Source organism: Cimex lectularius, unplaced genomic scaffold (genome assembly GCF_000648675.2).
Source record: "Cimex lectularius strain Harlan isolate CLEC.00 unplaced genomic scaffold, Clec_2.1 scaffold7, whole genome shotgun sequence".
In the NCBI taxonomy this organism is placed as follows: domain Eukaryota; kingdom Metazoa; phylum Arthropoda; class Insecta; order Hemiptera; family Cimicidae; genus Cimex; species Cimex lectularius.
This window is the reverse complement of record NW_019392731.1, coordinates 3,099,662-3,125,232: the sequence shown is the minus strand read 5'-3', so window position 1 is coordinate 3,125,232 and position 25,571 is coordinate 3,099,662. Positions and strand designations below refer to the sequence as shown.

Sequence of the window (25,571 nt, the reverse complement as noted above, 5' to 3'; positions counted from 1 at the left end):
TTTCATGTAGGCGAAAATGCCTCTATATTTGCAATTTATGCTATAATCACTGGTGTGCCTCAAGTGTAACCTGGCACCACATCTCTAATTCCTCTACATTGTTGACCTCTTTTTTGTTACCTTGGAGGTTGCACCGGCCATCAAATCTGTATTAATCGATGAGTTCGGGATGACCGCTAGGTACCATTTTCACAGAGACTTTCACATCTCCAACGTAAATCAAGTTTTTAAACGAACTAATGAACGCTGCTACAACGACCAGCCTCACAACCCTACTGCTTGGCAGGAGAGAAATTTGACAATCAGCCTTCACCGAGGTTACGAGGCTACGACAGGATCGTAAAGAGGATTCTTGACGAGTAAGAAGGTTATGATATTTCTGCCGAGGGGAAGATCGATAATGCAGGTGGGGAGTGGTGCCAGTATACATTCTTGAGGGACAACAATTTTCATACGATCAATTTTACATTTTTAGCAAGTTTGGTCTTCGAGAAAGTGATTATCAGATACGAAATATTAGAGAGGTATGACAAGATCATTGCTGGAAGAGAGGATAGCTATGTCATCGGCTAATAATTATGTTGTGATATTGCGATGATTGATAACATCGTATTCCAATTTACATTCATTAGTTGGGGGCGTCGGTGGCAGCAACGGTTGCATGCCGCACATCACTGTAACCCAAAGGTCCCGGGTTCAAATTCAGCCGCCCTTCATTCGAACCAGACATATCGAGAGATATCTGTCGAGAGACAGATCGAGCTTTATTCCCAAAGCTTAAAGCAAAGCCGTGGTTTTCGGAAGGAGGCAGGCAAAAGGAATTCTTCTCTACTATTTTCAGAATGAAAACTAACCATGGCCTGTGGGAGAGTTATAGGCATAGAATTGGAATAAGCACTTCCCCTAACTGTCCAACATGCGGCAGTCCATCAAATCCCAGTCATCTAATACTAGAATGCCCAGAGTACGACAACCAGAGGAAACAATTATTGGATGATCTGTATAGGGAACCCAGTATAATGGGCCCAATAAATCTTGAAACGCTGTTGGCAAGTAACAACATGAAGGTCTTGGATTATAATTTATAAATTTCTTAAATCAATCAACATTTCCTTTTAAGATCCGGGAGAAGGATAAAAAAATTTAAATAAATGAATAAATATTATATGGCAATATTTCCAAAGGAAAAAGAAAAAAAAACCTGACCATATTTACGAATGAGCTTTAAAAAAAATTTAATCGTAACGTTCGTGGTTTGTCGTACGAACTGAAATTGAGAGAGGAAGAATTTTTTTCCCCTTCATTGATCTTGATTTTCCAAGCACGGCACCAGGTTGACGAGATACATTGAAAAGAGCGGGAAGCTTTGGCAGGATCAGAGCTGGGAGAGAGGAAAGCAATGTTATCGGCAAATAAAAACGTTACCTAAGGGAAGGGTCGGAGAGCAGCTGTGTAGAGAGTATAGAGTAGAGTTGCGAGGATAGATCCTTGAGGAACACTAGTGTTGATGGAATAAATAGCAAATACAGAGGACTTGGGTTACCAATTGAGAATCGGATAAGTAAGATGTAAGGATGCGGTAATAGGTTAAAGGATAAATCCTAAGGTTCCCAGCATACCCTCGTGTCCTTTCGGACAAATGCTTGAGAAGAAATTTAAAACATGCCTCAAGTATTTCGTATTTTGAACTTTTATAATGAAGCTTTTTGTGTGCTTATCCCATGTAAGTTTCTTGTTTATGTTATATTATATACTACGAGATTTTTATGGTCCTTATATTTTTAGAATCAGTTTAGATGATCTGTTGAATAGGTGTAAGTATATTGTTGCTGTTGTCATAATTGTTTTTTAATATACACGAAATGAAATGTGTAGAAGCAGGATTTTAAGCTGGAATAAGGTCCACCAGTCAATCCAACTCCTGGCGCCGAAAAGTTGAAATTTAAATCTTTTTTTTTTAATTATACGTCGGGATGGTCCTTTTGCCTTTGTAGCACAAACGCCCGCGCCCGGATGCGCAGCCTTTGTGCCTGGAAATTAACAGGGGCGTTAATATCTGTTAGTCTCCAGCCCGCTGACATCTTCATAGTGTCTTCGCGTGCTCGAAAGCCGTCTGTTAGCCCTGCCGAGTAATCGCCGCTACCACCGGGGACACTACCTGACTTTATTATAGCGGTTCGTTCTTTCCTGTCCCCTATACTTGACCGCCGGAGTAATTGGCCTTTATTTCAATTTAAACTGACACTATGTATAAAAGTCGGGAAATTGCTAAATATAAAAAAAACTACACCGACCCCCTTTTATCTCGGTAAAACCCTGATTGCCTTTCGCAAAAGAGCAACCTACAAATTATCTTCAAGGGGAAGAGTGAAAAAACTAATGACCCTTTTCCATGAAAAACTAGAACTCCTTCAGTAGACACTAATCAACATAGAAACTATCTCATGAAAACCATTAAACTCTGGATAAAAAACTCAATTTTTTTTCAAGATATGGTAGTTAACATAAAACTTTCAGCAAGTAACTTACGGACGACAATACTGGATCACCAGACATATTATCTCATAGATGATCTTTAATTATTTTATTTTAAATTTATTATTTGAAATGTCGGGTCATACTTAAGTAGAGTTCATTTCATATGCATATACATGTAATAATCATAAACAATAACTATTTTTTGACGTAAGAGTTAATGTCAGAATACTTTTTCTTCCATATTAAACAATTCAGAAAATTTATAAATTATATATATTTACATAATTTTTAGGGAAAAGCGAGAAAACTAACTTATAACCGTAGACATGTTTTATACACATGCTACATCACAGAATTTGGTACAACACGTATATCCGGAATAAACTTCAACATTTCGCTACATATATTTTTATCGCAATTCCTCTCCTACGCTTGTGACTAAAGCTAATTAACTATTTTTGCCTGGTAAAAACAAATGGTACGTGTTCTTTTTATAATTTTTTTTTAGAAATCTATATTTCTGTACCTATTGGAATTCGTACAAAAGCTGAGTACTTATTTTGTTCTACGTGCAAATGTTTTGGTTTCTAGTGCTGGTTAAACACCAAACCAGACAAGCATATATAAGCGATGGTCCTACCATTGTTTTATAAAAAAGAATTTTGTTCCTTTCGCTGAGAGTGCGTTTTTTCTCTGCTCAACAGTGAAAACAATATATTTTACATTATTTTTACTTTTATTTATAAATGCTTTATGTGGGTGGAAAACTTTAAAGTTCTATCCAGCCATATTCCGAGATATTTAACTGATGATACACGGAGGGAAAGTAGGGAAAGGTTGCTCGATGTGTCCCCCTTAATTCAATGGCATCTCCTTTGCTCCATATAAAGAGCGTGTAGGAATATCCACTGATATGAGAATTGTGAATGAGCAAGGCAACGAGAATTTGAGTCTTTATTGTATATACTACTGTTATATGTATTGTTTTATGTCTCCTAGGGCTTGTTGAAAGTAAATGTATTTATTAGCGTGAATGTGTAGTGTGAGTGGGCCTATGACGGAATATTGATTGCCCCATCGACCCTCAATTAACTCGTATGTAACGTCTGTAGAGGGTTATAGAGGAATACACTGGGGTAGTGAGAGCAGTGGTAGGCTCATCACGTGTGTATATATACGTAGGCAGTTTAATAAAACGATTTGAACATAACAATGTTAGAGTTATTGATGGGTTCCTCACTGAAGATCGCGCAATGCCGAAACACGTTTGAATAACTCAAAAAAACCAGCTAGTGGAGACATACCCAGTAAGTGACCATGAGCCGTTCAATATAAGAATTTTGTTGGTCCCTTTCTTGATGCTGAACGACCACCATACAAAATAGTATGAGCTTTCTTCTGCAATAATTACGCAAGTATTCTGGGACTTTTTTCAGGTCTGTATATTGAGTTTGTAGTTTTCCTACAGACACATTAGTCTGCATCCGACTCTACGAAAAGTCCTAGACCAGCTTATTTTAAAACGAATTCTTCCGGTCATTAATTTTAAAAAGTATCCCCGACCATCAATTTAGCAACCACGGATTTAGCAGCCGTCAGTCAGCAATACAGCAGTACCAGAGCGTTGTGGTTGTTATTTCTGTTTCCCTTCAGTTGGGACAAGTATTGTTCGGGTGCCTTCCTTGATGTGGCTCTTTGATTTTGATGCTTTTGATCGAGTTTGGCATACGTGCTTGGTGTAGCCGTAGCCCAAGACGGTACTACCAAGTCACTAGAAGGTATTTCCTTCTCCTTGCTGGTCTAATTCAGGGCAGTATTCTGAACCCGGTACTGCAGCAGGTGTACTCAGCGTCCTCCCATCCCATTCTCAAACCACCATCCAAACTTTGAAGGCAGTACAGCTATCTTTCAAGTAACTGATCCATTCATTTCCACTCGAAACCTTCAGGAACTGTTCACATTACTAGATTCATGGTGTGAAGAAGGACAAATTGAATCCAGAAAATCCATTCGCGTAACCTTCAATCTTCGTACGAAGATTCACCTCATGTCTACTTCAATCAAATACCCTCCCAACTGCGGTCAGGGTGCGTTATCTAGGACTTCAAATTGACAAACATCTGATGTGTGAAAAGCTATGAAACGTTACGGAGCGCATCCACGACTACATTTTAAACGCTCTTACTCTCTTAAACAAAAGGCTGCTTTATAACACCATTGTGAAGCCGATATGGACTTAACGGACTGGAAGTATGTGGTTCAGATTCCTTCGCTACTTAATGTTCCCTTTTGTGTGCCCATGGAAACTACCCATACAGACCTAAATATTCCTTTTGTCCAAAATTTAAACCACCATCGCTAATTTCATTAAAAACACTCCCGACCACCATAAATACTCAAATAAAAAACTTTTATTTCCACGAATTCCCTCAACCCTCTTTGCCGACGAAAAAGACGATGGTCACGGATTCTCATTTCTAGTGATAACTAACCTCCACTAAATTGACATGTTATCTTGTAAACCAATTGATCATAGTTGTAATATATTGTCAACAAAACAATTAAAAAAAGAGTAGTGATGTAGTGTGATCGTCCCGATCATTTTTGTCTCCTTATCGTCGCTGTTTTTGGTCTGTCGTGCAAATTTTAACATCTCGCCATCTTCAGTGCTGAGACTGTCTGCTGTTTCTCTCAGTCACATTATATAAACGATGAAATATAATTACAGCAACGATATTTAAAGTCAATAAACGATGAAATATAATTACAGCAACGATATTTAAAGTCAATAAACGATGAAATATAATTTTATTCAATATATGTACATTGAGTAAAAATTGAAAGTTTTGACTTATTTTTCAAAACAACCATTAACAATTAAAAACAATGATTAAATCAACACAGAATATTATATGTGTGTAATTACAATAATTTTTACAATACAACTTAAAGAATTATACCTCCTAAAACAAGAGCTACATTCAAGCTGCAAAAATGTAAATTTAACATTTTGAGCATGAGAAGTTTGCACGTCAATTTTTCCGTTATGTATTTTGTGGATGGAGATTTGATTTTAAAGGAATTGAAAAAACGTATAAATCCTTTGCCAGAGGCTTTCCATCTTGATTATAATAACCTGTGAACGGAAGGCCGAACGACTTCGACCTAATGATATATGCGGAAATTCGGTATGTCCGTTACAGGAACATAAAATACGGCCGAGTTAACCTTGGATGACTGATCTGCACAGTTCCCACGTTCCAGATCAAACAGGATCTGTGGGAAAATGCCTGTTTTTAACTAACTGACATTGTTTGTAGGCCGATAGGAAAATGTCCATGTAGAACATCATACAACCTGTTGCAATTTTTGGTCATTTTGAAAACAAATCGTGTTAGTCAGTGAACATGTCACACCACAATACTTAATCATCAAACCCAGTAAACCATCATCATTAATGGTCATTATTATGATTGTTCATCGTTTGATACAAAAAACCCTTCACGAATCATTAGCTGTCAAAAAAATGATGTTCCCTGGTATATTGCCGTGTCAGAATGTTATATATGGTTAATATTCAATCGAGCATACTCATCGATCGCCTATTTAGTTGTCCAACAAAAAGCGAAACGAGACGGACCCTGAATTACGTCTCTTTTCGAGGGATAAAAGGTCGAAATTTGCCATCACTATCATATGCACAGTTATACTTCTGAGCAAATTTATAGAAAAATATTCTAAAATAAAAACATTTTTTAACAGTTTTTGTTTGTAGCCTTGAAAAGTAAATAAATAATTAAATTGTTTCTTTTTCTTTTATTTTTGCAGAAAATCGATTACAAGGAGTATTTCTCCAGCTTACTTCTTCAGTCTATTAACTTAATTATAATACAATAACATTCGGAAGAGATAAAACTGTAAATTGACGATGATCACTGATCAAAATAGTTGTAAATTTGTTCAAAGCCTGACCAAAAAAGCAATAAAAGAAAACACGAATACAACAATGTTATTCGTGTAAAAAGTTAATTATAAACAATTGTTATTATTAGCTTGATGTTTTTATTTTCATTCCATACTTCGTTACACTGATGGCTTTTTATTTTATTTTATTTTTTTAATTTGATTGGTTTTAAAAACTTCTAGTTCTAGTATGCATTATCAATGAACATACTTGTTTTCTTTTGATGTTGTAGAATTTATTTAAAATATTATAATACAAAGTGCTGACCTATTCCAGTATTATCAGAATTTTTATGTATTCTATTGTGGTTTTGTTTTAGCGTAAATTTTTAATATTAGTTATGTTTAACCCGTTTTTATTTGCAACAAGAACATTTTAGTTTATATACTACGTTGTTTTCGAGCATTTTATTTTATCTTGCATGGGCGAATAGAATTCTATTTTCTATTTTTTTTTTAAGTCCAAAACAATCTAACTTGACTCAACTTTAAAACCATTTTGTAGTAACAATAACTTGAGACCAAAGAAAATATCAAAATATTGCAATCAAAACGATGTTGCACATTTACGTTATGTATTATCGCAACCTGAAGTTGAATCACCTTCGCAATATAAGTGTACATACGTGTTTTTAATTTTATGATTGACCGCCTTAAAAATTTAATGAGCAATTATAAATTAAAATAATATTGTAACGTAATTTGTAATGAAAGAGAAATTTGAACGAGAAGAACAAAAAAATAAAATGTTACGATTAAAGAACTGCATAGAGGGAGGCAAAGCGAGCAAGGGTGATATAAATAGATAGATGGATAGATAGTTAGATAGATAGGTAGATAGGTACACAGATACATAATTTAGAATTGAAATGGCCATTTTCTTTATAAAAGCTCGCAAAATTAGGACTCATGAACCTTTATTACATTTAACGAACATTCGTTTGAGCACGAAGAAAAAGTTGCACGTAGAGAAAGAAAAAAATGTATAGACATAAAAATACGAAAAGTAGTATAGTGGGAAAGAGAGAGGCAGACAAACAGAGAAAGAGTAGGTGTCCTTGTGAGAAAGAGGGAAGGAGAGAAAGACAGAGAGAGAGAGAGAGGGAGTTAGAGAGAGGGAGAGAGGGAGAGAGAGAGCGAGAGAGAGAGAGAGAGAGGGTGATAGACAGAAAGAGAGGGTAAGCTTGAGAAATAATTACTCATATAAATAGTTAGAAGATTAGTTGAGTTAGAAAGGTGAGGAACCAGATAGCTACACCTGCTATTGTGTGTATATGCTACACCGAATTCTACCATTCATATGTTAAAGCTTTGCAGGCTGATGGACCTGTGGAACATGAGATTGGATCATTTTCGATCATTTTGCATAAGCCTTGCACTCTTTAAACCCCTCATCCTCCTCATATGATGGCCCAAGAAATGCCAAAATAGGACTTTCTGACTAAAACAGCATTGGCAGGATTGTCAGATCAAAATGATCGAAAACGAGCGAACTAATTGCCTACTAAACGTACATCAATCAGAAAATTTTCATACCAGAAAAAAAGCACCTTTAGAAGTAAGTAAATTCTCTTTGTTGTAGTAAAGTGTAAGAATGCCAGCAAAAAATCGGACAAAGTGACATAATAGGAAGCTATAAGAGAAACAATAGACCAAATCCAATCGCTTCCTTCCGATGAATTTTCCGTTTACCGTTGAAAATAAGGAGTTTTCTAAGAGAAAATAAGTTGGCAGTGTGTAGATGTGCATGAATTATGGGTAGAACATTTTCTAGAACCGAATCTTTGACTCGTTTACGCATGTATTCTTTTTCCAAACAATGGGAGATCGAATGACAGATAGTTGACTTATTGACTTCTACAAACATGACATGTGCAAATGAAAATTAGAAGCGAGAGCAGAAGGCGATTATGCTCTGTTTGTTGTCCAGAAATAAAAGTATACCCATTTAACTTCAAAATGAGAACTCCTTTTACATAAAAATACCTAGTTGTAGTGTATAACATGATTTAATTTGGAGAGTTAAAACGGTATGTCGTACAAATTCTTCGCAGACTATCAGATTTCATCAGAGTATTGTTCGCCACCAATTGAATTGGCTATGGAGTTTTAGATTGATCTAGTCGAGTTCCAGTCAGACAAAGTAAAAGATAAGAACGTTGAATTCCAAGGCTTGGAAATTCATGTGACATAAGAGAAAATACAGTTATTTTTAAATGTTTAAAGAAGTTCCCCTCGCACTTCAGCGAATAAATCACCTCGAGTAACCCGATTAACCAGCTTATTCTTCCTTCCAGATTTAAATCAAGTCCGCCCGGTGCGTCGCATCACAAATCAGCAAGTGCTTTAAGGTAGCCGGTAGGGCTTAGCGTTATGCACTTAGCATAAAGTCTCCGTATGCAACAACCTTTAGATTTACAAGCGGTAGTGGGAATATCGTTCAGAAGAAATCACTATCAGGATTACTAGAACTGACTAATACCCCGTACGGATAATAGTGAGAACTCATAACTAATTGGCTAACATATTTTATTTTCAAAGCAACGAGATTCTCTCCGACTCTTGTAGTCTGTGGGGGTCATTTTAAAATTATGGATTTCTATGAGTATTGATTTTGTTTTTAAATATATTTACCAGCAATATATTGTCTTTTTCAAAACTCAAAAAAGAGCGATGTTTACGAAAATAAAATTTTGTTAGTGTCATTAATTTTACAATTATGATGCAGGTTTTCTTTTGTTAAGCCAAAATACAAAATACATTCCAATTAATTTTTTAAATTCTCATCTGTTTTAGGTTAAAATTATTTTATTCCCATTCTATTTATTAATAAATAATAATAATTTATTAGGTGATGTTGGTGCGTATTCAAATTGGTCTTGAATAGCTCATCTCTCATTATTTCCATGGAAAGAGGAAACCAGCCGGTAAAACCGTCGGAAAACGTAACGATCTTGGCAGCCGTCCTTAAAAATTCTCAGGTTGCAGATAAAGGAATAAAAAAATGAGAAAAAAAAGTCTGTTGATAAACTGTCTAGTCCTGGGAGTGGGCGTGTGAACACGGGTTAACTTTGGTCAGTTGTCTGATAATACCATTAATCATGTGAGCGAGAGAGCTGGCCCGCGGGGCCGCCTTTACTTACCAAATCCAGCCTACATTCCTTTGAACCTGGGCGCTCTCGGCTCCCTCCCCTTGTCGACAACTTACTCAATAACTATTCAATTATCAATTCCCACTTGTGCCAAAGGGCAGCCTTTTTCTTGCTCTGTCAGGCCGGCCTTTGACTGCAAGAGGCCGATTGCAAACAGGAGGACCCCAGTTGGAAAATGGAAATAAATTGTAACAAGAGTAAACCAGAGAGAATATTGTATATTTTCTACATTGAAAAGTGAATAATTACTGGCCAGCTTATGCTGCCAAATTTTTAGCTTGTGAATGTGAGAAAAACTCCCTTACATGTTATTATTCACATTTTCACTTTACAACAATGAATTCATAGGTGATAATCGTAAATCACCTTCCATATATAAATCAAAGAAAATTAATGTGAGAATAAGAAAAAAGTAGGCAAAAAGTGCAAAATTGAGATAAAGATAGATAGGTAGATGGGTAGATAGATAGATAGACAGGGAGAGAGGGAGAGGGAGAGGGAGGGAGAGGAAGAGGAAGAGGAAGAGAGAGAGAGAGAGAGAGAGAGAGAGAGAGACAGAGAGAGACAGAGAGAGACAGAGAGAGAGGGAGAGAGAGAGAGCGAGCGAGAGAGAGAGAGAGAGAAAGAGAGAGAGAGAGAGCGCAAGATATTTGAATTGAATTAATCATTTTAGCTTACATTATTGTATTGTATACTTTTTGACCTTTCGCAGCGGGTGTAGTAGAAAGGGTGAGAGGGAGGAAAGGAGAAAGGGAAATAAAAAGTCCGATACTGAGATAGATAGAGAAAAAGGGAAGAGAAGAGGGTTAGAGAGGGAGTGGAATAATTGAGTAGGATTAAACATTTTAGCTTACAACATTAGGTACAATCGGAGCTTTTTTTACAGTTACAGTGAGTGTGGAAGAGAAGAGGGAGGGCGGAAAGGTGCAAGAGAGATAAAATGTGAGATAGAGAAAAGGAGAGAGAGAGGGAGAGAGAGAGAGAGAGAGAGTATTTTTATATATATACATGTATATATATACATGTATATACAGGGTGAATTGCTACTCGTGCTACAAACTTCTCCAGTAGATTCTTCACCCTAAAATGAACAAAAAAGTTCANACATATATATATATATTTGTATTTCTAAGCCTCACATATAAGTGTAAGTGTGTTATTTATATATCTTTAACTCTCTCTCTGATTCTAACCTTATTAACACAACTTATCTATCTTCAATCTATCTATATACTTATTAACCTAAGCTTATTATATAAACAGTTTAAGGATCAAATCTAAAATTGATTTAAAACGCAACTGTGCTAATATTAGACGACATATATCAACCTATTATAGAAATATGATTGAATAATTTAAGACATAGTACTTTGTATGTACTGTAATATTTTAGGAATTTATTCTTTGAAACATTTCTTACAAGGTTTATACGGTTTTAAATAAATATTGAAAAAAATATGCAAATAAATTTGATAAGCGTTATCTTGTTGTTGGGCAATGATATTTTTCTATTTGTTAAAAACGTGCATTTAGTAAAAACGCTCAATGTATACTTGCCAATAACATTGAAGGTTTTATTTATTTGGATTGACTTACAGAAGTGCTTGCAGAAGGTATGTTGAAAATTAGCCATAAGAAAAGTTCCTTATGAACTGTCTAAAATCATTACGACAGTACACTCTATGCTTTATTTTTTGTAATACGTTACAATAAGGGAATCAACATACTTACCCCATATCAATTATTTCTATTATTTCTACTCCTATACTCTTTCTTCAATGATTCAGAATTGAGGAACACTCAACGGTGCGTTATTTTTATCGATTGATAATGAACCTTTCTGTCAAATGCATCAGTAACGGAATTCTGAATAATATTAAGGAAATAGATACTTAAATAAGGCAAATATTGATTTACATTCGTACGTCCATTTATGTTCTGACGGTTTTGCGTCATTTTGGGTAGGGTGATAGTGACTTCCAGTAAGTGAATAAATACTTCAAATTCAAAAACCGGGGTATTTCCCAAATTGTGTTTCAATGACACAAACAAATATTTTAAAAAAACACTTGTGCCATATCAAAGGAGACACTTTTGGGTTTTATCATAGCGCAGATAAATGCTACCGATGTTTATCCACCTTAAGTCACTTCCTGTGGCTGCCGGCAAAAAAAATGCGATAACAGCGGAACAGATAACCATTTTTTGCATATCCCTAAATGAAAACACTTTCAATTTTCATACGCGGACATTTCTCCGCATTATGTTATAATCCTTGATTCTATTATTTTGGATAATAACTGCATTATTTCATGGAAATAAAAAAAAAAAAGATTCGTTCATTTCTAACTATCTTTCCGTCGAATTTGCTACTGTTTATCTACGTAACAATCGACATACATAACTTACTAACAAAATATTTAAGTATCAAAGCTTATCGTTCGTTGGCCAACTGACCAGTCCTGAGACGAAAATTCCGAAAACTTCTTAAATAAAAGAACAGATTACTTAGTTTTTATCGTCTCAGAGGCGATATGAGTATTCAAGACATCTTCCCCTCGTCAAAACCATACGAACCCGACCATAACTCAGGACGGTAATGGAATCGGATACCCTTCTGTTACCCTTTTTATAAAAGGTTGCAGGGCAGGATGATACGGGTTTATAGCCGCCTCTGGAGATAGTCGATAGGGCATGTCGGCAGAGTGGCCGTTGTTAACGAGAGTGAAGGGGCCGACTCATAAAGCACGTGGGTCCCAGTTCTCGGCCCATCAGACTGGTTGGACACGTGCGCTGCCCGGGAATTCGGGCCGCTACATCACCATCTCCATCGGGGAAAGACAACATTCATTCATTAACTGTGTTGACTGATCCAATCCTGGAACGATATGGCGATCGACCTGTGACTACGCGGCACAATTTACCGACTTTTTAAATTTTGAGACATGCTTGAAAGAGAAAGCGCAAAAATATAGCGAAGAAAAATAAAACGATATTTTTTTAATATTTTAAATTGCTTAAAATATTTTTTCTTGGTTCCTATCGCACCATTTGACCGTGCCTAAACTTTCAGGACAGTGTGTATCACCAAAAAAGTTTCCTTTCAATATATCATTTCATAAGCAGGTCTCCGCTTGTAGACATCTATCAAGGTTGTTTAAATAACTATTTATCCTACTAGCACACTATTTATTACCTAATAACAAAATGGCATTGTTTTAGTGGGCATTGCTTGACAGCATCTGCCTAGTTACAAATTATTATGTACGCTGCGCATTTACGGTGCTACTGCATATATTTAGTTTTATATAGTACCTATACATTAAGTATTAAATATTTCAATCTATTTTCCGCAATGTTTAAAAAAATTAAAAATGTATTGGGCTAAGTTTAACGAGGTTAGGCTCGTATGAGGTGGTTAAAAAGCATGTCGCATGGCGCATGTATGAGCTACAGTATTGCATTTATTCAAGCTCCTTCTGTTTCTGTAAATAACTCATTTTTGCCAAATTAGAACACAAATTATCTACAGGAATAAGTAAATTGCTCTGTGTGCACACTTGTCTCTTTTCTAGTCGTCTATCGACTCTTTAACCAACCTGTACCACCAATTCATTGGCTGTTTGTATTAGAGGCTGACTGCTTAATTTTGTTGCTCTTCTAGTTTTATTAAAACTATTTATTTAGTAAAGGACTGCATGCATTTCGGGGCTCCGTCCGTTCCCTCATGAAGCAAATTTTTCTGTGATTTTACCATACAAAAACCTATTGTTTCAATACGTTATTCGGAGCCAAACTGCCACAACAACTGCGAAACGGGAAGGAAAAGTTGAATTTCCATTCGATTTTGGATTCCACAGCCAATTTGAAGTTTTCGTAAAGAACAAAATTAACATGTTAATTTACTGTAGCTAGCAAAACTTTAAAAAAAATCTTGTTCAGCGTAACATTTTCTAAAAAAATGAGACGTAGTGCAGGTCTGTGACTAAAAAGGCTGAGAAAATATATATTTACAAACTTGGCCATTTTTTCGTGCAAAAATCAGGTCGGTTTTTTTTTTTGGGGGGGGGGATAGCAGACCTGCATCTATCCTTAATTTTGTTCGGCCTTGATTCAGCAGGTACAGTAGGTTAGGGACTAGTGAGAGGGTCCATTTCAATTTTTTATCAATCAACATGCCGATAAATTTTGACCTGTCGTTTATTTGGATTAATTTTACATTTGTCACACTTGTCTTTTGGATTTTTGACGAATATGGTTTTAAAAGGGCTTGGGCGTATGTATGGGTTTACATGCGAGGAAATGATAATAGTGTAGTCTGCGAATGAAGCAAGAACTATATTAGGATATACATGGACATCTGCAGTGTATAGAGTATATAGGAGAAGACTTAGGATGCTTCCTTGCGGTACTCCAGCTTTGACCAGAAAGAAAGATGAATGATCTGCATTTTGTTTAAGTTGATAATACCTAACGGACAAGTAAGGTATTAACATAAGGATTGAGGGAGAACTTCAAGGAAAGACTTTCTTGACTAAACCTTTTGCCTGTTTCTGCTCTAAGGTGTTGTTCCACTAGATAAGGGTTTTTAACGTGATCCATTCGGCGATTGTTAATTTTTTATGGCAGTTATCTATTTACGAAAGCAGCTTCGTATGTCCTGTGTGCCCTGTGACCCCAGACAAGAGACAGTGTGTTCTTCATTACTACTTTTTCTATGTACTCACTCAGTCCGGTACGTTACGCCATCTTAACTTGACGTAAGGTGCTTTGAGTGCAGCTTGATATTCAAAATATGGAACAACTTTTAGCCTTCTATTCTCATATATCTTAACCATAATCATAACCTTCTATTCTCTATTTTCTCTCTATCGATCAAAGTTCAATTGCTGCCTGAAAAACTACACATTTTCTCCCATGCTGCTCTTTTGATATTACAATTTGGTACTACTTTACAAGGCTTTTGAAATTTGTCAATTAGATTTAATTCTTTGGCTGGTTTGATGGGGAAATTTGGTCCCTGAACTAGCATAAGCCTATATGCATATTCTTGTCGCAATTTGCTGTTTGTGCAGTAATTAATAACTGTCTGAAATTAGATTTATCCAGATATGTATTTACTAGAATGTACCATCACTTCACCCATGCGGGGACTATGTTTTAAAGTACCTTTCTAATGCGTTGTAGAGTGCTAGCATGGCTTTTTAATGTAATGCCCATTTTTCAGTATTGACCGAACATCACTAATGCAACTTCATTACTTGTTGGGGCGTTATATGTGACCTTCAATTGCAACAAATTACATGTTAAAAAATTGTCCATGTGATACATTTAGGGATGGAATTTCAAAAAAATCCTTTCTTAGGGATTTTTATAGGAATACATTGTTGAAATTTTAGCCCTTTAGACCCAGGGGTCTGTGTTTTATGTAGGATAAATAGTTTGTAGTAGTCATTAATTTATTTTAATTAATTATACATTTCATCTAAGGTCTTGGTTGAAATGAAAAAGCTATATGTTTTTATGTTTGATTTACTGTAATACTGTATATCCATTTAATAATTAAAAATGTACTATTATTTCAGAACGAAAACACATACGTGCTCCTTTTTTGTACTTATCGAATTTCCCTGTGGGTATAAAAATAACCTGCATTACATTTCGTATACGGTTTTGTATTAAAAATATGAATTAATGTGTTTATTCAAAGTAATTCAAAGTATGGTTGAAAAATTGAAAAGGTTCTTGTTTTCAAAGTTGATAAATTGTACTTTTATATAAAAGTATGAAAATGACCCGGACGGTTATAGGTAATAAATAGGATGTGTATAGTATTAGCCGGGGTTGAGATAGCGGATCAAAATCTTCCGACAAAATTAGTCACGCGTTTCGGCCTTAGTCATTACTAAAAGAAATCAGCTGATCCACCGAGATCTGCCAGTAGGGGCGGGTAAAAGACCCGGAGGCTGCGTCAGAACTAGTTTCGCTCTATAGAGTGGCCGGTCTCGTTTGCGCTTTCTGACTCACGTCGCTTCCAAAATCTTTTTTTAATTTAATTAGTCGAGATGTTTCTAAGTATCGCCCTCCAGGGGCCGGTGATATCACCGCACGTGAGGGGCCGACGTGAGTTATCTAAATCACAAACCCGTCATTATCGTGTTTAACTTCCGTACCTTGATCCGGCTTTTCACCGTCGTATTACTCAATCCTACCCACTTCATTTTCATTCCATGACTAATTCGATTGCAGTGAGTTAACATGTTAACGAGCCTTTTCAGATTCCGCACCAAAATAGCACAATGCCTAACAAAACGAAGACAACGTTTCTACAACAAATCACATGTACAAATCTCAAAATAAAAAATTATTTAAATAAAATTAAAGAATAAATTGTTTAGGAAAAAGTTTAGCTTACATCTTCTGCAAGAATTGCCATCTGATATACCCTACAGGTTTATTATTTTCCCTAACGAAAGTAAAAGTGATGTTATTGATTAAAAAAATACATACTAATATATTACGAAAAGACAGCCTTCTCTGGTAAATTTTTCCCTTTTTATAAGCGACTTAATAAATAATTAAATTAATATGCTTATAATTTCTGGTTTATAACTGATAAGTGGGTGTAAAAAATAAACAATATTTCTGTTGTAAGACAGAAGCATAAGCTAAAGAAAAGTACCTAATGCGCAAAGGAAACAATAATGGGTTGGCAAGGAAATAATGTTCTTGTTTTAGATTTTTTCGAGGTTCATTGTACTTTTTTGGTGGAACTCCATCATCAAAGGTTGAAAATAAATGAAGCCTTTAGTTCCAACTGTTTATTAGTTTATTTCGGAACCTTTTCACTTACATTTTGTAATTTACATCTAATGAATTGAACGAAATAATTATATTTAATAAAAATGAAATAATATAAACCAAATAATATAAAATTTACGAGGGTTCGCAACAGCAGATGTTACATGCCCGATGTTCTACTTTCAATCGTTGTTCCGTGATTTGTATGAATATGAAATATCCTTTTCATTATTTTAATTATTATTAATTATTTTGTTTATTTATTGGGCGTCGGTTTATTTGAAAGATTAAAACAAAACAATTGTAAGTATGTAGGGTTCGAATACAGACCCCGGACCTTACAGTGCAGGTGTTTTTGAAAAAAAAAAAAAAACATTTGTATGTCGGGTTCGAATGTAGGACCGCTGAAATGTGGTCAAGAAAGACATTTGAAAAAGGGCAGAAGTATCCTTCTTCCCCAAAATAATTTTTATAATCTTTATGCCAGGAAAAGTAAACTGCCTGAAACTCACGGTTTAATAATTCGAAAACTCAATGAATTACTTAATAATATTATACTCAAATTAAGAAATTTTTAAGTTTTTCGCTTTGAGGCTAATGACGTTCGCTTGTCTGCTCATCTGCTCATTCCGTGCTTTGCAGTACCTTCGGTGAAATATTAAAGTAGAATTTTCTCGTTAATCTGTTCAAATTTTGATGGTGCTATGCACTGGTTTGGGAGTAGGTGAAATCATGCTGAACAGGATTTGGATCCGTCTTCACTCGCGGGTTTATTTTACTACTCAAACGCGTTTCGGCATTGCGCCATCTTCCTAGTCAGTACCTCAATGAAGATGGCGCAAAGCCGAAACGAGTTTGAGTGGTGTAAGAAACCCGCGAGTGAAGACAGACCTAATAAATGACCCAATGCCAGTTCAACATAAACATCTTGTGCTTATCTAAAATACTATTACGTCTACTAATATACATTTTAGATAAATTTTTGATTGGTTTGTTTATCGAAAATTATTATTTTTGGGCCAATATTTCTTTAATGATCCCACAAAGATTATACCAAAAAACAAGATTATGATTCTTAGTCATATTTCAGTTGAATCTTACACTGTTTAAAATAAAAACTCTTTAATTTTTGTTAAACAGTCTTACTAAATTTTATTATTGAACTCACGAGATCAAGGGTATTTCCCTTCTCAATGCATTAATGAATACTAATTTTAGGAAAAGATTTGTTTTATGGGCAGTAAACCGATCGCCGAGAATTCTGTTGAGATAATCCAAATAGAAGGGATTTAGCGTGATTTATGGGTCGACATTTAGATTGTAGAAACCTTGATATTATCTACATCCTTGGTATTAGCCAAATGGATTTCTTGTTCTGACTAAATATCCTTTGATCCTGGAAGAATTACACTCGCACACATTATGGAGTTTGAAATCCATAAATTGAGAAACAAAATTAAATAATAGAAATTGACGTTTTAAAAGTTTCATGTTGTTTTATATTTAATTTGCTTTGTATCTAACAGCTTTAAGTTAAAATTCTTTAAATTAACGATTTTAATAAAATAGTTATTTGCGTGTTTGAAACATTGAATTGCAAAAAGCTTCTGACAGATCCACCCAGCCAGGACAGGCAGACACCATAATGATCAATCGATCGAATAATGGGTTCATCGCCTAGCATCCAAAAGCAGATATATTACTTTTTTTATTTATGTAACTGCATAATTTTTAATTTGGTCTGCATAGATGTTAGTGGGTCTGCTAAACGCTTCTCGCCATCTTGTGTGTTGGTTCTATGTGATTTTTGTGAAGTCAAATCTGTTTTTGAGGTGGCGTGCGAGGCTCGTGAGAGGTAAAGTATGTGTTTTAGCGTTACTTTTGATTATAGGTGTTTTTTGTGCATTATTATTTTTATAATTATTTTATAGTTCTAGTCTGTTAATTTGTGTGTTCAAAATCACCCGGTTTTTTCTCATCCTCGTATCTCTGCTCCTCTTAAGATAGATTTGGTAATTTGAAACAGAAGTTAAGCTAAGGTCGCTTAGGACCTTGTAAAAATTTGAGGAGTTAGTACTAAGCCTTTTCAAAAGGGGAGAATTTCCAATTTTGCATTTTTGTTACTGACTGACAAAATTACAATATACTTCCCGAATAGCTAGAAGAGTGAAATTAGGTAAAAAGGTAGATTATAGCAAGTAAAGGAAAAAGTTGGAAAATTGCTATTTTATTACTAAACACTTGGCTAGTATGTGAAAGAGCAATGAGGAGTTTGGAACATTTTTCTTTCTTGTGATTTCTCTACCTTCCCATCATCCACCTCTGCTGTGTGAGCACACATGATAGTGATGTTTTAATAATCATTCAGAAAATGGTCGTTTTAAGTAATAATAAAAAAAAAGTTTTCTCAAAAAGTAAGAGTAAAGTGAGTAAGTCACAATATAGATATCACTGCTTTGATAGGCTAATTTTTTTGGAAAGGGGTATGAAACCATTATCTTTTCTTTTGAGTTCTTTCAGGTATGGACAAAAAAAGATCAGACTTGGCCACAGTGTAGATATAATGACATCGATAATCTAATTTTTTGGAGGGGGTCTGGAACTTTTTCACGGGGATAGGATATACTCAAGAAACGAAGAATAAATATTGATTCCCATTTCTCAAGATATTCTAATCCTGTCTATCCGCTGTAGCGAGATTTGGCGGTCTAGAATGACCAAAATAAGGGCAAATAAGGCAATAAGTCACAGCCCGACGAACAATTCTTCACAACAGATGTATCATTTATCTTCTGACCTGACATCATTTTCTATCATATCCGTCAGCATTTTACAGCGCCCATTAATGCATCCAGGGCTCATTTGCATCCCAACTTGAATTTCACAATCGGAATGAAACCCACGATGGGATTATTTGCCATTTTTCCACATTGAACAGTCGTATCTTATTTATCAAGTAGGTGAAAGATCTCTCGAGATTCTTTCTTTATGGCTGAAATATGGTTATTAGAATATGTTGTTTTAAATAAAAGGAGAATGTAATAAATCTTCAGTTAAGACATCAGAGTTTAGAATTTCTTCTTAATAAGGTTAAAAGTTTGTTAACTAGATTGAACATCTATTGCGAAAACGTGTAAAGGGCAAAATTTCAGTTTCTCGAAAGCCGATTCCGTAGGAGATTAACCCGGATCGGTTCTCAGTTTCCACACTGCCGTAAAGAGGTATAAATGACCTCTGACACGGGACTTTCTCAACTGGCAGGCGGGGTCAGATTCACGACCCGTTCGCTTCTATCTCCATGCAATTACACCCCGACGGTAATTGTAAATGTAACGCGCGCTTTAAGCCCCGGGCGGGGGGTTGGGCCACCCCAAGGACTCTTGCATGGGCGTCGAAAATTGGCCGCACGCTGACATTTGAACGGTGGAGATAATTTTTTGTTTAGACTGGCATACTTGGTTTCAAAAGATGAAAACAGGCAAAAAAATTTCTATATGATTTCTTCATAGTAAAATCTCTAATCGGCTCGTAAAATTCTTTATTCTTGCACGTACAAACAGCAAGTTTATGAGGGTTATTTAATTTCTGAACTCTTATAAAAATATACACATCGTCTGTTTACTCTAGCTGTTTTGATTCATGAAACACGTTCTGGCAATATAAGAACAAAACAAATAAACTATGAAAATGAGAAAATTAAATATACAAGTCCATATATATAATACACCTACCCATTAAATATTATTAAATTATTATTATTACATTTATTATATTTAAATCATTCTTAAGTTAAAACATTTGCAGTGGCGTCCGTCACGCCTAATTGAAGATTGAAATTCTTGGCGTCTTGTAGAGAGCTAGTAGAAATGCCTGGGCCTATTTCGATTTCTGTACATGTAAGTAGATTATATACATACTATACATACATATTATATATAATATTATATAGGAAGTAATCTTATTATTGTATATGTACAAGTTTGGTGATAAATGCATTCTGTGTTAACTGTTTTGTGGGAATGTATTTATATGCGTGACTGTAGTGCGTGACAATAGCGAGAAAACGGAATTTCAAGGACCTATCAACCTCCAATTATACTAGTTGGTTGTAAATAAACTGTTCAAAAATGAATAGGGATTTTTGCAATTTATTCTTACTCTACTGATTTTAATTAATTTAACCGATATATTTTTATTAGTTGGATAAAACAAAATAGAAAGTACAAACCAAAAATAATCAAATCTTAATACTCATTTTTAATAACGGATTTACTTAATAATAGTGAACATGAAGATTAACAATTTTGTAGGCAAAGACCTTTTCACGTTTTTCTCCGTTTTAATCCACGTTTATTCTCTTTAACCATGGAAAGACATTCTTGAACCAGAAGTCCGCAATACTATTGTGAGAATAAGTCGTCGAGGATATTGTAGAGGCAATATTTTTATAACCACGCGTTTCTTAGAGCGTGGTTCCTGTACTTTAGTCCGATTCCGAGAGGATGGAAGTGCCTAAAGGAGCCTCGTAGTGGATCTCAGCGCGTTACGTCGCCAAAGGAGGACAGAAATATTCTCATTGCTGCAAGACGGAACCCTTCCTGGATGAAAATGCCAGACCTCATAGAGTGGTTCATCAATGTTTAGAAAACTTGAAAATTTCCCATCTGCCCCTTCCCCATTGTCTCTAGGACACAATCCCATGGATGCGTTGCAGAAAAGGCTTTTGGGTCACTATGTGCACCAATTAACTTGCAACAACTGAGTGCAGTGTTGCAACACCTAAGGAGTCAAATTCCTTATGACATTAGGGTACAGAGTGTGAAGCAGTACGCCTAAGCATGCCTAATGGAACAGAGGTTTTAACTAACAGAGGACATTGTGCACGGTATTAATTGCCTAAAAAAATATTTTGTCCAATAAACAAAATTATGAAATTAAATCCTTTCATTTTGGTGTTTTTCGAAATGCTTTAATTAAATTTTCCTTCAGTAAAAAACATAATAATTTCTAGTAAATTTAACGCAATTTATAATAAAAATAAAATAAAAATGCTAGGGAAAGTAAATACTACAAAATGCGGAATAATAATACTTTATTAACTGAATATAGGTAAAATACAAAAAAACGAAAAAAAATGGACAAGTTTACAGCTTGTAGCCGGAACCTTGCGCAGTAGCAATATCGTAATCAATGACAATGCGCTATATTCCTATGCATTTTTAAGCAGTGTATTTGTTTATACGTGTACATGGAGAAACGAAAATCGAGTACTCGATCATGAGAGAGAAAGAGAGAGAGGGAGAGAGAGAGAGAGAGAGAGAGAGAGAGAGAGAGACTGAGTGTGTTTGGTTAAAATTGCGTGTGTTGCAGGTTGAAATTTTGTCAACTTTTATCCAATGCGCTTGATATTTTTCTACAATTTCGTTGGATATTTCCTCTACCGTGCATCGGATGGTGGAGTTCCACAGGGAAGTATTTTGGGTCCATTCTTATAGACAGTATATGCTTCCGTCATCCCTCATCATTCAGATCCTATGATTCTCACATTTTCTGAACCCATCGCCATACTATCATTAAATATCGATCCTTCATAGCTCTAACGCCTTAAAGCAGTAATATAAAAAATGCATTAAAGTATACGTCTTTAAAACCACAAGCATAACATTTCTCCCTCAAAAATATCCAATTTTAATCCTCTTCCAATCAAAAAGTCGATCATTATCTTGAAATGTACAAGCGACTGATCACTCAGAACGTTTTGTATATATGTGGTTCAATTGGACCTTTCAACCTTAATAAAATGCAAAATAAGGTGTACTGAAAGTCAAAGGGCTATTATTGAATTGTACCTTACATATAAATGTGTGATATTAAAAATAATAAAACATAAAAAATGCCATACATAACACGATCACGTACATAAAGTTTTTGACATTAAAATTCTATATTTCATACTAATATATTTTCATGTTGTTAGATATAACACCTTACCTTAAAGGTATAATTAAAATCATGAAAATTCTTTTTCACACTAGATAAATTAAAGAATAACATATCTTTTTATTTCGTCAACATGAAATTATTTCTTGGTTTTTCCTTATCTGCAGGTGTGAGAAAGACGACGCTCAAATGTGTCGCAGGATAATGACGCGTGGAAGCAAAACCTAAACGAAATTAAAAAAATGTGGAAAAAGAGCCAATCCTACAAAAATAAATCGGCCTATATTTGGTAACACTGCTGACGACGGAGCAAAATAAGACAAAAAGTAACCACCTTTCCGGCCATAACTTTTATTTCGGAACAGCATTCCACGACGCACCATTCACATCTGCAAACCCGGATGTTTTCACCTTTTAAGATCTGCTTTTTTTTTTTAAATTTCAAACCCGTAAGGCCAGTATTAGAAAATGTATTTCGATAGTACACTCACAGAGTCATAAAATGGAATTAAATAAATCGGATTTTAGATGTGAATGTTTTTATATACAAAAAACTGAGTGACCTGAAAAACCTGAATCCTGATTACACGGCATTTGAAAAATGACAAAAAGGAGGGAAAATTCGAAAGGTGGGTAGAGATGGGGAGTAGGTGTCCGAGTGGATCGAAGTAGTATTTAGCCGAAGGTCGTGGGTTCGAATCCAGCTCGTGACACTGATTTTTTCATTTCAAACAATACCTTACGTAAAAAGATTAATTAATTGAAATAAGTTATTTGGCCAATCGGACAACGAAATATAATGAATTTATATACACAATTCATTCATTTAGTGTTATTTTTTTAGTAAGATTGTGGTAGATATAAGTCCAAAAATACAAAGGTAGGTTCGAAATGGTATTGATAATTATAAATGTCGCTCATTTTTTTTTTCTTCGGGATGCCGGGGTTTAAAAAAAGCCAATTTGTAAGCGTGTCGGAGAATACAGGGCCTCTGGATTCGAACCCAGGCCCTTTACCTTACAGTCATGAGCGCGCTGTCAACACATAAACCGTTGCGGCACCGACACCCCCTCCCCTAATTATAATATTACGTTTAGCAAACGTCCTACAATGTTAACTGTGCACCTAAGTAGTGCGGCAGCCCCAAGGACCACAATTAACCCAATAAACACATTAAGCGTCGTACCCCTTATGTCATAAATCAACCAAAAAAACTCCATTTTATCGTAAGATCGACATTACTTTCCTTTCTTTCTACTCCTTTTGAACCTTTCTTTTTAATCTAAATTGTATATTCCTTTTTGGATTATTTTTTATAAACTTTTATTATACAAGATAACGCAAGGTGAAAAACCCAAACTTAACATAAAATTATCTATGAAATAGATTTCTTTCAACACAGTTAACACTACCCAGATAGTGCTAAAATCTTGTGGGATATTAGGTCCGAAATAGCACAATACTATTTGAATGTAAAGAGATGAAAATGATTATCATAGTTTGCTTAAGTACCCATTAACTATTCCACAAAACTCCAAAGCTATTTTCACAAACTACGAATCAGAAGCTTCGACATACTTTCCGAGAAAGAAACGCATGTCGAATCCAGGTTACCGTGGGAGTGAGGCGACGGCGGATGTCCAGGCAGGAGCCCACGCTAATCAATGGGCATGGTCTCTCCTACAATAAAAATGGCGCTGTAGGTCCCACTCTGACCCGCATACTAATGATCAAATGAGGCAATACAAGACAGATTAACCGCACGGCCCCACAAAACCCTCCTGCGATGTTAATTTTATGCTAATTCACCCCGGTTTAGGAACCAGTGTCATCGCCTCGACCGGCACGCTATTACAACTTCACTTCTGGCCTTGATGGTCCATTTGAAAAACACATATCCGTCCAGATAACAACCGTACAATAAACATGTTAAATTAGACTGTATTAATAATTTAAATCGGAAATCCTTTATATCTTGAATAAATTTGACTGTGGCACAAAATGCTCTGATTCTGATCAGATAAACAATGAGCACTTTTGGGTATGTCTATACACTGTTTACCAGTAAAGTGACAAGTGTTGATCAGTTCAACATAAGTTCATCCACTCGCAGACTAGCTAACTTTAATACGATTAATCTAATTCTGCCCAAAGTGCTCAAATTTGAATGCTTTATACGCGAGGTTGGTTACAATATCCTTTTTTAAAAAATCAACTTGTAGTAGATCTTCTCCGATTAATTTCGTCTGCCCAGTTATCTCATGTACCATTATGAAGAAATAACAATGACATACTAGTTTTTCTCAAGGAAAATCAAAATATATTAATAAAAAATAACTATTATTGTATGGTGTTTAGTGACCGTTAATTAATGATTATTTGGAGATCGTGAGATGCGGTTTGGTCTGTGGGAAAAACATTTTCTTTATCGTACCAGCGTTTCGATCCTTATTGAGATCATCTTCAGGACCTGGGATTTATAAACATGGTTAAATTATAATTTGTATAATTTAAACAATATTTATAAATCCCAGGCCTGAAGATGATCTCAATAATGGTCGAAACGTTGGCACGATAAAGAGAATATTTTTCTAAACGTACGTCACACTAGACCTCATCACATGATCTCCAAATAATAATAAATATTATTGTACTATTGTAATTACCATTATGTTTAACATGAGATTTCCTCAGGCCCACCGCACTCAAAACGCCGACATACCATAGTGTCTGACGCACCAAAACAACGAGGATAGGGTACATGTTCATCACCCCACAGACGCAATAAGAAAATTTTAAAATTGATGATTGATAGATTTGGAAAACTCAACTTCGCACACATATGCACAAGTTAAGTTTCCTGAAGGGCTGCAACGCCCGAGAGGGATTAAGTTCATTTTCATTTAAATTGCCACAGAACACATATGCACACGTATACAGAACTGATGTTATCCCCAGCTTTGGTTTTGGCAGTCTGGGCTGAAGACCCGGTCTTATCCGTTCCACCGAAGTTAGGTCCAAGGGTTGTCCACAGCTAGGTCATTCATCTCCACCTCGGAACAGGAGACCCAAAATACATTCCCGTTCTCAAAAACAGCTACTATCGGGTGGTAGCCCAACGCTCTCTATTCATGGAGTTAAGGAATGAAACCCTTCAATTAAATAACTAACCTAATTGAGGGTCGATGGAGAACTCAATACCGTCATCGTTCATAGTGAATGAAATAAATACATCAC

The 25,571-nt window shown here is 35.4% G+C and overlaps 1 protein-coding gene across 1 annotated transcript in view; it reads left to right on the top strand.

Moving 5' to 3' along the window:
- Nucleotides 1-169: 169 nt before the first annotated feature.
- Nucleotides 170-25,571, top strand: part of LOC112126897 — a 97,913-nt gene continuing 72,511 nt past the window's right edge. The window contains exon 1 of the mRNA XM_024226867.1: nucleotides 170-339. Coding sequence (XP_024082635.1) covers nucleotides 170-339 — 170 coding nt within the window. The remainder of the gene's footprint in view (nucleotides 340-25,571) is intronic.